We start from the raw sequence: 14,368 nt of genomic DNA, 5'->3' as shown, positions 1-14,368 counted from the left end.
ATCCTTGATGAAAACCTGCTCCAGAGTGCTCAGAACCACAGACTGGGGCGAAGGTTCACCTTCCAACAGGACAATGACCCTAAATACACAGCCAAGACAACGCAGGGGTGGCTTCGGGACTTGAACACTATCGAACATCTCTGGAGAGACCTGAAAAGCAAGGCTTGCCATCGAACCTGACAGAGCTTGAGAGGATCTGCAGAGAAGAATGGGAGAAACTCCCCAAATACAGATGTGTCAAGCTTGTAGTGTCATACCCAATAAGACTCAAGGCTGTAATCGCTGCCAAAGGTGCTTCAACAAAGTACTGAGTAAAGGGTCTGAAACCTTATGTAAATGTGATTTTACATTTTTAATAAATAAGCAAACCTTTATAAAAACCTGTTTTTGCTTTGTCATTCTGGGTTATTGTGTGTAGATTTATGAGGATTAAAAAATATATATATTTTTTTTAGAATAAGGCTGTAACCTAAACATTTTTGGAAAAAGTCAAGGGGTCTGAATACCTTCCCTGGTATATGTGTTGATGGGTTTGAGTGACAGGTGTGTTAGGATCCATTTCTAATGGTTTATCATGCAGCGGTATCAAGATACTCTTTGTCACTACCTTGGCCAGCAGCTGGGGCAGGAGGGTGATAAAATGGGTGGTGATGCGTCTCTTGTCCTGGGCTTGGGTCTTCTTATCCTTCATGCTCAGGATCTAAAAAAAAAATATATATTTTTTTTAATTTAAAATCAAAATAATTAAAAATAAAAACACGCACACGCACTCTCGTCAATGCAATTTAGTGACCCTGCAGTCTTTTTCCTGTCTGATGGTTTAGTGTTGGTGGTGGTCACCTTCTTGGCCTGAGCTCTTCCTACAGGCGGGTGTCCTTCAGCTGCCTGTCTGACAGCACACATCATCAACTCTATCAACGCCCCCTCCTCCTCATCCACCAGACCTGACACACAGAGAGAGCGAGGGGGAGGGATGGGGAGGAAGATGGAAGGAGGGATGGAGGGGGGAGAGAATGAGGGAAGGAGAACGAGGTGAGGGATAGAAAGAGGACAGTCGGGGAAGGAGGGAGAGGGAAGAAAGAGAAGAGGGAGGGAAAAAGATGAGGGCATTCGAGGAAAGAAAAGCAGAAAAGAAGAAGAGGGGGCAAGGGTAGAGAGTGAACATTTTTTACCAGTGGTTTACAAAGACAATGTCCATTACCAGTGGTTTACAAAGACAATGTCCATTACCAGTGGTTTACAACAATAATGTCCATTACCAGTGGTTTACAAAGACAATGTCCATTACCAGTGGTTTACAAAAACAATGTCCATTACCAGTGGTTTACAACAATAATGTCCATTACCAGTGGTTTACAAAAACAATGTCCATTACCAGTGGTTTACAAAAACAATGTCCATTACCAGTGGTTTACAAAAACAATGTCCATTACCAGTGGTTTACAAAAACAATGTCCATTACCAGTGGTTTACAAAAACAATGTCCATTACCAGTGGTTTACAAAGACAATGTCCATTACCAGTGGTTTACAAAAACAACGTCCATTACCAGTGGTTTACAACAACAACGTCCATTACCAGTGGTTTACAACAATAATGTCCATTACCAGTGGTTTACAGCAACAACGTCCATTACCAGTGGTTTACAACAATAATGTCCATTACCAGTGGTTTACAAAGACAATGTCCATTACCAGTGGTTTACAAAAACAATGTCCATTACCAGTGGTTTACAAAAACAATGTCCATTACCAGTGGTTTACAACAATAATGTCCATTACCAGTGGTTTACAGCAACAACGTCCATTACCAGTGGTTTACAACAATAATGTCCATTACCAGTGGTTTACAAAAACAATGTCCATTACCAGTGGTTTACAAAAACAATGTCCATTACCAGTGGTTTACAACAATAATGTCCATTACCAGTGGTTTACAAAAACAATGTCCATTACCAGTGGTTTACAAAAACAATGTCCATTACCAGTGGTTTACAGCAACAATGTCCATTACCAGTGGTTTACAAAAACAATGTCCATTACCAGTGGTTTACAGCAACAACGTCCATTACCAGTGGTTTACAGCAACAACGTCCATTACCAGTGGTTTACAGCAACAACGTCCATTACCAGTGGTTTACAACAACATGTCCGCTCACAATTTGCTCAGAATAACTGATCATTTAGGAGCTATGAGTGATTGAAATGCAACGTTTCGACCGGCATGGTCGTTGTCAGGTAAACATTAAACCAACTCTGTACCTTGTCCCTGGTCAGCCTCCTGTACCAGCAGTGATGTCATGGTGTCCCAGTCCCTCAGCTCAGAGCCTGCTACACCCCATAGACTGTCCACCAGGTAGGCCCCATGCTCATGGAACTGACACAGAGACAGGGGGAGGGAGGGAGATTCAGAGACATTGAAAGGGAGAAAAGAGGGGGAGGAATGAAAGGGAGAGTATGTTATCAGTAAATTCCGGAACTAAACTGACATTTTCAATGACCTAATAAACTGAAAAGGAAAAGCTATTTATTTCAAACGTTTTTATAATATTTGTATTAATTAAGCCAGGCAAAAGTGTTTGACCCAGAAACTGTATTGAATATGAGACACAGGAGAGAGAGACACAGGTGAGAGAGACACAGGAGAGAGAGACACAGGAGAGAGAGACACAGGAGAGAGAGACACAGGAGAGAGAGAGACAGGAGAGAGAGAGACACACACAGGAGAGAGAGCGCGACAGGAGAGAGAGACAGGAGAGAGAGACACAGGAGAGACAGGGGGGAGAGAGAGAGAGGGCCTACAGCAGCACCTAGATATTCAGCACAGATTCTAAACATCAGCACCACAGGCATCTTCCACAAAGCTGTGAACGAGCTGAGAGACAAGGCAAAAGGGGCCTTCTATGCCATCAAAGGGAACATAAAACTTGACAGACCAATTAGGATCTAGCAAAAAATACATGAATCAGTTATAGAACCCATTGCCCTGTATAGTTGTGAGGTCTGGAGTCCACTCATCAACCAAGAATTCACAAAATGGAACAAACACCAAATTGAGACTCTGCATGCAGAATTCTGCAAAAATGTCCTCTGTGTACAACATAAAACACCAAATAATGCATGCAGAGGAGAATATGGCCGATACCCACTAATTATCAAAATCCAGAAAAGAGACTCCCAAACATTACATAACAAAGCCATCACCTACAGAGAGATGAACCTGGAGAAGAGTCCCCTAAGCAAGCTGGTCCTGGGGATCTGCTCACAAACAGACCCCACAGAGCCCCAGGACAGCAACACAATTAGACCCAACCAAATCACAAGAAAGCAAAAAGTCAATTATTTGACACATTGGAAAGAATTAACAAAAAAACCGAGCATACTATAATGCTATTTGCCCGTAACAGTGACTGACCCAAACTTAAGAAAAGCCTTGACTATGTACAGACTCAGTGAGCATAGCCTTAATATTGAGAAAGGTCGCTGTAGGCCAACCTGGCTCTCAAGAGAAGACAGGATATGTGCACACTACCCATTTACATTTAAGTCATTTAGCAGACGCTCTTATCCAGAGCGACTTACAAATTGGTGCATTCACCTTATGATATCCAGTGGAACAACCACTTTACAATAGTGCATCTAAATATTTTAGGGGGTGCGGGGGGTTAGAAGGATTACTTTATCCTATCCCAGGTATTTCTTAAAGAGGTGGGGTTTCAGGTGTCTCCGGAAGGTGGTGATTGACTCCGCTGTCCTGGCGTCGTGAGGGAGCTTGTTCCACCATAGGGGTGCCAGAGCAGCTTACAGTTTTGACTGAGCTGAGCGGGAACTGTGCTTCCTCAGAGGTAGGGGGGCCAGCAGGCCAGAGGTGGATGAGCGCAGTGCCCTCGTTTGGGTGTAGGGACTGATCAGAGCCTGAAGGTACGGAGGTGCCGTTCCCCTCACGGCTCCGTAGGCAAGCACCATGGTCTTGTAGCGGATGCGAGCTTCAACTGGAAGCCAGTGGAGAGAGCGGAGGAGCGGGGTAACGTGAGAGAACTGGCTGCGGCGTTCTGGATGAGTTGTAGGGGTTTAATGGCACAGGCAGGGAGCCCAGCCAACAGTGAGTTGCAGTAATCCAGACGGGAGATGACAAGTGCCTGGATTAGGACCTGCGCCGCTTCCTGTGTGAGGCAGGGTCGTACTCTGCGAATGTTGTAGAGCATGAACCTACAGGATCGGGTCACCGCCTTGATGTTAGTGGAGAACGACAGGGTGTTGTCCAGGGTCACGCCAAGGTTCTTAGCACTCTGGGAGGAGGACACAATGGAGTTGTCAACCGTGATGGCGAGATCATGGAACGGGCAGTTCTTCCCCGGGAGGAAAAGCAGCTCCGTCTTGCCAAGGTTCAGCTTGAGGTGGTGATCCGTCATCCACACTGATATGTCTGCCAGACATGCAGAGATGCGATTCGCCACCTGGTCATCAGAAGGGGGTGGAAATGAGGTGGAAACTGAGCTGCACTTCCTAACCTCTTGACAAATGTATGACCATATTAGAGACACATTTCACTCAGATTACACACATCCACAAAGAATTAGAAAACATACCCAGTTTTGATAAATTCCCATGTCTTTTGGGTGAAATACCACAGTGTGCAATCACAGCAGCAAGATTTGTGACCTGTTGCCACAAGGAAAGGGCAACCAGTGAAGAACAAAAACCATTGCTAATATAACCCATATTTATGTTTATTTATTTTCCCTTGTACTTTAACTATCTGCACATAATATGACCTTTGAAATGTCTTTATTCTTTTGTAATTCTTGTGAGTGTAATGTTTACTTCTCAATTTTATTGTTTACTTAACTTTTGTTAATTATCTAGTTCACTTGCTTTGGCAATGTTAACATATGTTTCGCATGCCAATAAAGCCCTTCAATTGAATTGAGAGAGAGACAGGAGAGAGAGCGCAGCATATTTCTTCAATTCAATTCGCTTTACTGGCATGACGGAACAATGTACACTACGGTTCAAAAGTTTGAAGTCACTTAAAAATGTCCTTGTTTTCCATGAAAACATACATGAAATGAGTTGCAAAATTAATAGGAAATATAGTCAAGATGTTGACAAGGTTATAAATTATGATTTTTAATTGAAATAATAATTGTGTTGACTGTGCTGGCTACTCCATTACAGACAGAATACCACCTGACTGCTTCTTCCCTAAATAGTTCTTGCATAGTTTGGAGCTGGTCTTTGTCCTGTTTTAGGAGGAAATTGGTTCCAATTAAGCGCTGTCCACAGGGTATTGCATGGCGTTGCAAAATGCCTTCCTTCTTCAAGATCCCTTTTACCCTGTACAAATCTCCCACTTTACCACCAAAGCACCACCAGACCATCACATTGCCTCCACCATCTTTTCATTTTTCTATGTCTCACGAATGTTCTTCCTTGTGATCCGAACACCTCAAACACTTTTTTCCAATCTTCCTCTGTCCAGTGTCCGTGTTCTTTTGCCCATCTTAATATTACATTTTTATTGGCCAGTCTGAGATATGACTTTTTCTTTGCAACTCTGCCTAGAAGGCCAGCATCCTGGAGTCACCGCTTCACTGTTGACGTTGAGACTGGTGTTTTGCGGGTACTATTTAATGAAGCTGCCAGTTGAGGACTTGTGAGGCGTCTGTTTCTCAAACTAAACACTATAATGTACTTGTCCACTTGTTCAGTTGTGCACCGGGGCCTCCCACTCTTCTTTCTATTCTGGTTAGAGCCAGTTTGCGCTGTTCTGTGAAGGGAGTAGTACACAGCGCTGTACGAGATCGTCAGTTTCTTGGCAATTTCTCGCATGGAATAGCCTTAACCTCTTACATCTAGACGTTCCGCTAGCGGAACACCTGCTCCAATATCCAACGATGGGCGTGGCGCAAATACAAACTCTTCTAAAATCCGAAAACTTCAATTTTTCAAACATATGACTATTTTACAGCATTTTAAAGACAAGACTCTCGTTAATCTAACCACACTGTCCGATTTCAAAAAGGCTTTACAGCGAAAGCAAAACATTAGATTATGTCAGCAGAGTACCCAGCCAGAAATAATCAGACACCCATTTTTCAAGCTAGCATATAATGTCACAAAAAACAAAACCACAGCTAAATGCAGCACTAACCTTTGATGATCTTCATCAGATGACAACCCTAGGACATTATGTTATACAATGCATGCATGTTTTGTTCAATCAAGTTCCTATATCAAAAACCAGCTTTTTTACATTAGCATGTGACGTTCAGAACTAGCATACCCCCCGCAAACATCCGGTGAATTTACTAAATTACTCACGATAAACGTTCACAAAAAACATAACAATTATTTTAAGAATTATAGATACAGAACTCCTCTATGCACTCGATATGTCCGATTTTAAAATAGCTTTTCGGTGAAAGCACATTTTGCAATATTCTCAGTAGATAGCCCAGCCATCACGGCTAGCCATTTAGACACCGACCAAGTTTAGCCCTGACCAAACTCCGATTTACTATTACAAAAGTTTGATTACCTTTGGTGTTCTTCGTCAGAATGCACTCCCAGGACTGCTACTTCAATAACAAATGTTGGTTTGGTTCAAAATAATCCATAGTTATGTTCAAACAGCGGCGTTTTGTTTGTGCGTTCAAGACACTATCCGAAGTGTAAATAAGGGTCACGAGCATGGCGCAATTCGTGACAAAAGATTTCTAAATATTCCATTACCGTACTTCGAAGCATGTCAACCGCTGTTTAAAATAAATTTTTATGCAATTTTTCTCGTAAAAAAGCGATAATATTCCGACCGGGAATCTGCGTTTAGGTAAACAGACGAAAGAAAGAGCATGGGGTCGACGCGGGCACGCGCCTGAGTCTCACAGTACTGTAACCAGCCACTATCCAAACGCGCTACTTTTTTTCAGCCAGAGCCTGCAAAGCCACGATTCAGCTTTTTGCCGCCTTCTGAGAGCCCATGGGAGCCGTAGGAAGTGTCACGTAACAGCAGAGATCCTCTGTAATGGATAGAGATAATCAAGAAGGGCAAGAAATTGTCAGACAGGGCACTTCCTGCATGGAATCTTCTCAGGTTTTGGCCTGCCAAATGAGTTCTGTTATACTCACAGACACCATTCAAACAGTTTTAGAAACTTTGGAGTGTTTTCTATCCAAAGCTAATACTTATATGCATATTCTAGTTTCTGGGCAGGAGTAATAATCAGATTAAATCCGGTACGTTTTTTATCCGGCTGTGAAAATACTGCCCCCTAGCCATAACAGGTTAATTTCTCAGAACAAGAATAGACTGATGAGTTTCAGAAGAAAGTTCTTTGTTTCTGGCCATTTTGAGCCTGTAATCGAACCCACAAAGGCCGATGCTCCAGATACTCAACTAGTCTAAAGAAGGCCAGTTTTACTGCTTCTTTAATCAGAACAACAGTTTTCAGCTGTGCTAACATAATTGCAAAAGGGTTTTCTAAAGATCAATTAGCCTTTTAAAATGATAAACTTCGAACACAGGAGTGATGGTTGCTGATAATGGGCCTCTGTACGCCTGTGTAGATATTCCATAGAAAATCTGCCGTTTACAGCTACAATAGTCATTTACAACATTAACAATGTCTACACTGTATTTCTGATCAATTTGATGTTATTTCAATGGACAAAGAAATGTGCTTTTCTTTCAAAAACAAGGACATTTCTAAGTGACCCCAAACCTTTGAACAGTGGTGTACATATTGCCAAAGCTTATTTTGGAGATTTACAATATTAACATAATTAAAATAACAATAATCAATATTGTCAACTGGACAACAGTAACAACAATAATTAAGGGTCAAAATAACCATACATTGAACAATAACAATAAGCATTGAGGTGTACAGCTTGGTTGGTCTGTCAGACTCTGTCCCTCATCTTATGGCAGGCAGCAATGTAGTAGTACGCTTTACCTCACTCTGGATGTAAAAGGTGACCAGCAGGTTGAAGAAGGAGGCCCGGCGACTGCCCATGTCTGCCTCCTGTGGCTCGCTGCTCATTGCACTACACAGCCTGACACACACAAGATAGATTGATATTTTTAAGTGAAAGTGGTAGGGATGGCTAGAGGATAAAGGGATATCATGTGGGACGGAGAGAGGATGGAGAGAGTTAGAGATGGTTTAAGGATGGAGAGATGACTGACTTGTGGTAGAGGAAGGCACCAGCAGCAGATGCCAGGCCTCTGCGGGAGGCAAACACCAAAGGATACACATGGCTACACTCCTCCTCGGACAAGCCCTCCTCTGTCCTTCTGCGCACACACACACATTATTTACAGAGTAAATGCCACACACTCCCGCATGAGCATACACATCAATCTACTACTGTGTGAACCAAAAAATAAACACATACAAGAAATTCACATAGCCACAACACAGTTACACACTACAGAATTCCATAACGGCAAACACTTGCTGGCAGACGTTCTCACACACACACACACACACACACACACACACACACACTCACTGTTGGAGGAGCAGCAGTAGCTGGACAGCTTCCACCGCCACGTCTGGGTCCTTGTCTAGCACCATGCAGAGCATCCTCTCCTAAACAGAAACACACACACACACACACACACACACACACACACACACACACACACACACAAAGACAACAGAAAGGATGGAGCTGTCCAATTTCACTAAGCCAAGGAATAAACAGCCACTATCTCATGCAACACATGGGGCTTGAAGGGGTTTATGAAGCCATTTGAACTGACATGTTTGAGAATTGACTATTAACCATCTGTTCTAAACGATACCAGTATCGCGATAAGGAAACAAAACATGAAGCAGATTTATTTTCTTGAAGAAAACAGTCCTAATGTTAGAAACAAGCAGCATTATGTTGTCACCTAGAGTAACATTAGTTCAATTGGCAAGCAATAGCACCCACAATTTACATACAGTAGGTTTTAATAGGACCATCGAGTTTAGTCTAATTCCTGTTTTCAAATCAAATTGTATTAGTCACATGTGATCAAATACAACAGGTGTACTAGACCATACAGTGAAATGCTTACTTACAAGCCCCTAACCAACAATGCAGATTAAAAAAAATATGAGTAAGAATAAGAAATAAAAGTAACAAGTAATTAAAGAGCAGCAATAAAATAGCAATAGCGAGACTATACACGGGGGGGGGTACTGGTACAGGCTCAATGTGCGGGGGCACCGGTTAGTTGACACAATAAGCACATGTAGGTAGTTATTAAAGTGACTATGCATAGATGATAATAACAGAGAGTAACACCGGTGTAAAATAAAGGGGGGGGGGCAATGCAAATAGTCTGGGTAGCCATTTGATTAGCAGTTCAGGAGTCTTATGGCTTGGGGGTAGAAGCTGTTTAGAAGCCTCTTGGACCTAGACTTGGTGCTCCGGTACCGCATTACGTGCAGGAGCAGAGAGAAATATATGACTAGGATGACTGGAGTCTTTGACAATTTTTAGGGCCCTCCTCTGCCTAGTATATAGGTCCTGGATGGCAGGAAGCTTGGCCCCAGTGATGTACTGGGCCGTATAAACTACTCTCTGTAATGCCTTGCGGTCGGAGGCTGAGCAGTTGCCATACCAGACAGTGATGCAACCAGTCAGGATGCTCTCGATGGTGCAGCTGTAGAACCTTTTGAGGATCTGAGGACCCATGCCAAATCTTTTCAGTCTCCTGAGGAATAGGTTTTGTTGTGCCCTCTTCACGACTGTCTTGGTGTGCTTGGACCATGTTAATTTGTTGGTGATGTGGACACCAAGGAACTTGAAGCTCTCAACCTGCTCCACTACAGCCCCATCGATGAGAATGGGGGCGTGCTCTGTCCTCTTTTTGCTGTAGTCCACAATCATCTCCTTCGTGTTGATCATGTTGAGGGAGAGATTGTTGTTCTGGCACCACACGGTCATGTCTCTGACCTCCCTAAAGGCTGTCTCGTTGTTGTCGGTGATCAGGCCTACCACTGTTGTGTCATCAGCAAACTTCATGATGGTGTTGGAGTCATGCATAGCCGTCCAGTCATGAGCGAAAAGTGAGTACAGGAGGGGACCCAGCACGCACCCCTGAGGGGCCCCTGTGTTGAGGATCAGCGTGGCGGATGTGTTGTTACCTACCCACACCACCTATGGGCGGCCCGTCAGGAAGTCCAGGATCCAGTTGCAGAGGGAGGTGTTTAGTGCCAGGGTCCTTAGTTGAGTGATGAGCTTTGAGGGCACTATGGTGTTGAACGCTGGGCTGTAGTCAATGAATAGCATTCCCACATAGGTGTTCCTTGTGTCCAGGTGGGAAAGGGCAGTTGGGAGTGCAATAGAGATTACATCATCTGTGTCTGTTAGGGCACAAATTGGAGTGGGTCTAGGATTTCTGGGATAATGGTGTTGATGTGAGCCATGACCAGCCTTTCAAAGCACTTCATGGCTACAGACGTGAGTGCTACAGGTCGGTTGTCATTTAGGCAGGTTACCTTAGTGTTCTTGGGCACACGGACAATGATGGTCTGCTTAAAACATGTTGGTATTACAGACTCGGACAGGGAGAGGTTGAAAATGTCAGTGAAGACACTTGCCAGTTGGTCAGCGCATGCTCGCAGTACACGTCCTGGTAATCCATCTAGCCCAGAGGCCTTGTGAATGTTGAATGGTTTAAAGGTCTTACTCACATCGGCTGCGGAGGCGTGATCACACAGTCATCCGGTTCAGCTGGTGCTCTTATGCATGTTTCAGTGTTACTTGCCTCGAAGCGAACATAGAAGTAGTTTAGCTCGTCCGGTGGGCTTCTGTCACTGGGCAGCTCTCAGCTGTGCTTTCCTTTGTAGTCTGTAAGGGTTTGCAAGCCCTGCCACATCCGACGAGCGTCAGAGCCGGTGTAGTACGATTCGATATTAGTCCTGCATTGACTATTTGATGGTTCGTTGGAGGGCATAGCAGGATTTCTTATAAGCTTCCGGGTTAGAGTACCGCTCCTTGAAAGCGGCAGCTCTAGCCTTTAGCTCAGTGCGGATCCATGGCTTCTGGTTGGGGTAAGTACGTACGTACAGTCACTGTGGGGGGGACATCATTGATGTACTTATTGATGAAGCAAATGACTGATGTGGTGTACTCCTCAATGTCATTGGAGGAACAGCGGAACATATTCCAGTCAGTGCTTGCAAAACAGTCCTGTAGCTTAGCATCTGCTTCATCTGACCACTTTTTTACTGATTTGAGTCACTGGTGCTTCATGCTTTAATTTTTGTTTGTAAGCAGGAATCAGGAGAATAGAATTATGGTCAGATTTGCAAAATGGAGGGCGAGGGAGAGCTTTGTATTTTTTTATTTACATTTCTTTCTTTAATTTAATTTTACCTTTATTTAACTTCTTTGGGATAGGGGGCGGTATTTTGACGTCCGGATGAAAAGCGTGCCCAAAGTAAACTGCCTGCTACTCAGGCCCAGAAGCTAGGATATGCATATAATTGGTAGATTTGGATAGAAAACACTCTAAAGTGTCTAAAACTGTTAAAATAATGTCTGTGAGTATAACAGAACTGAAATGGCAGGCGAAACCCCTAGGACACACCATCCTCCCCCAAAAAATGTCATCCTACCACTGATTTCAATGGCCGGCACTTTTATAATAAGGCAAAATCGTGCCCGATTGCATTTCCTAGGGCTTCCACTAGATGACAACAGTCTTTAGAAAGAGTTTCAGGCTGGTTTTTGGAAAAATTAGCCAGAAATTGTAGTTTTTCCTAGGTGGCTCCCATTCTGGCTGTAGCGTTTCCAAGCACGTGAATGCGAGTGCGTTCTTTGGTATTTTTCTCCGGTAAAGACAATAACGATTCTCTGTCTTAAATTGTATCATTTATTTGCGTATTAGGGTACCTATTGTCTGATTATAAACATTGATTGACTTGTTAGGATAAGTTTACTGGTAACGTTTAGGATTCATTTTGTATGCATTTTGAAGGAGGGAAACCGAGTGGATTATTGACTGAAGCGCGCCAGCTAGACTGAGTTTTTATGGATATAAAGGACATTATAGAACAAAAGGACCATTTGTAAATTAACTGGGACCTTTTGGAGTGCCAACAGAAGAAGATCTTCAAAGGTAAGGCAAATATTATATCGCTATTTCTGACTTTCGTGTCGCAATTCCCTGGTTGAAAATGATTTGTTATGCATTTGTGTACTGGGCGCTGTCCTCAGATAATCGCATGGTTTGCTTTCGCTGTAAAGCCTTTTTGAAATCTGACACGGCGGCTGGATTAACCTCTAGGGCCGGCGGGACGAAATCGTCCCACCTACGTAACAGCCAGTGGAATCCTGTGGCGAGTTATTCAAATACCTTAGAAATGCGATTACTTCAATTTCTCAAACATATGACTATTTTACAGCATTTTAAAGACAAGACTCTCGTTAATCTAACCACACTGTCCGATTTCAAAAAGGCTTTACAACGAAAGCAAAACATTAGATTATGTCAGCAGAGTACCCAGCCAGAAATAATCAGACACCCATTTTTCAAGCTAGCATATAATGTCACAAAAACCCAGAAGACAGCTAAATGCAGCACTAACCTTTGATGATCTTCATCAGATGACACACCTAGGACATTATGTTATACAATACATGCATGTTTTGTTCAATCAAGTTCATATTTATATCAAAAACCAGCTTTTTACATTAGCATGTGACGTTCAGAACTAGCATACCCCCCGCAAACATCCGGTGAATTTACTAAATTACTCACGATAAACGTTCACAAAAAGCATAACAATTATTTTAAGAATTATAGATACAGAACTCCTCTATGCACTCGATATGTCCGATTTTAAAATAGCTTTTCGGGAGAAAGCACATTTTGCAATATTCTCAGTAGATAGCCCGGCATCACAGGGCTAGCTATTTAGACACCCAGCAAGTTTAGCACTCACCAAAGTCAGATTTACTATAAGAAAAATGTTATTACCTTTGGTGTTCTTCGTCAGAATGCACTCCCAGGACTTCTACTTCAATAACAAATGTTGGTTTGGTTCAAAATAATCCATAGTTTTGTTTGTGCGTTCAAGACACTATCCTAAAGTGTAAATAAGGGTTACGAACATGGCGCATTTCGTGACAAAAAAGGTCTAAATATTCCATTACCGTACTTCGAAGCATGTCAACCGCTGTTTAAAATCCATTTTTATGCCATTTTTCTCTTAAAAAAGCGATAATATACCGACCGGGAATCTGCATTTAGGTTCAATTTGTAAGTCGCTCTGGATAAGAGCGTCTGCTAAATGACTTAAATGTAAAATGTAAATGTAAACAGACGAAAGAAAATAAAGCACGGGGTCGACTCGTGCACGCGCCTAAGCCCATAGTACTCTGATCGGCCACTTGCCAAAAGCGATAATGTGTTTCAGCCAGAGGCTGCCTCGATATCGTTCAGCTTTTTCCCGGGCTCTGAGAGCCTATGGGAGCCGTAGGAAGTGTCACGTTAGAGCAAAGATCCTCAGTCTTCAATAAAAAGAGCCCAGATGAACAACAACTTGTCAGACAGGCCACTTCCCATATAGAATCCTCTCAGGTTTTTGCCTGCCATATGAGTTCTGTTATACTCACAGACACCATTCAAACAGTTTTAGAAACTTTAGGGTGTTTTCTATCCAAAGCCAATAATTATATGCATATTCTAGTTACTGGGCAGGAGTAGTAACCAGATTAAATCGGGTATGTTTTTTATCCGGCCGTGTCAATACTGCCCCCTAGCCCTAACAGGTTAACAACAAATTAAGCTTTATTTTGATGTATTGCACTTGTGATTTCATGAAAGTTTAATATTTATAGTATTTCACCGGAAATTGTCGAAATGGGACGGTATTCTCCCACTAATCCGCAAGAAGTTAACCAGGTAGGCCAGTTGAGAACAAGTTCTCATTTACAACAGCGACCTGGCCAAGATAAAGCAAAGTAGTGCAACACAAAACACACAGTTACACATGTGATTAACAAACGTACAGTCAATAACACAATAGAAAAATGAATATACAGTGTGTGCAAATGTAGGAAGATTAGGGAGGTAAGGCACACATGCTGCGGGTGTGTGCTGCTATGGTGACCAGTGAGCTGAGATAAGGCAGGGCTTTACCTAGCAAAGACTTATAGATGACCTGGAGCTAGTGGGTTTGGCGACGAATATGAAGCGAGGGCCAGCCAACGAGAGCATACAGGTCACAGTGATGGGTAGTATATGGGGCTTTGGTGACAAAACGGATGGCACTGTGATAGCCTACATCCAATTTGCTGAGTAGAGTGTTGGAGGCTATTTTATAAATGACATCGCCGAAGTCGAGGATCGGTAGGAT

General features: G+C 42.9%; 1 protein-coding gene across 2 annotated transcripts in view; it reads right to left on the bottom strand.

Moving 5' to 3' along the window:
- stag3 (STAG3 cohesin complex component) overlaps positions 1-14,368 on the bottom strand; it is a 54,623-nt gene that overhangs the window by 14,761 nt on the left and 25,494 nt on the right. For both annotated transcript variants that reach the window (XM_014199154.2, XM_014199155.2), the window contains exons 11-16: positions 8,517-8,596; positions 8,191-8,298; positions 7,958-8,057; positions 2,262-2,376; positions 841-944; positions 608-700 (exon numbers count right to left, since the gene is read on the bottom strand). In XM_014199154.2, the coding sequence (XP_014054629.2) occupies positions 608-700; positions 841-944; positions 2,262-2,376; positions 7,958-8,057; positions 8,191-8,298; positions 8,517-8,596 (600 nt within the window). The remainder of the gene's footprint in view (positions 1-607; positions 701-840; positions 945-2,261; positions 2,377-7,957; positions 8,058-8,190; positions 8,299-8,516; positions 8,597-14,368) is intronic.

Source organism: Salmo salar, chromosome ssa05 (genome assembly GCF_905237065.1).
Source record: "Salmo salar chromosome ssa05, Ssal_v3.1, whole genome shotgun sequence".
NCBI classification, from domain to species: domain Eukaryota; kingdom Metazoa; phylum Chordata; class Actinopteri; order Salmoniformes; family Salmonidae; genus Salmo; species Salmo salar.
Note: the sequence above shows the minus strand (reverse complement) of the source record. Positions and strands in the feature narration are given on the sequence as shown.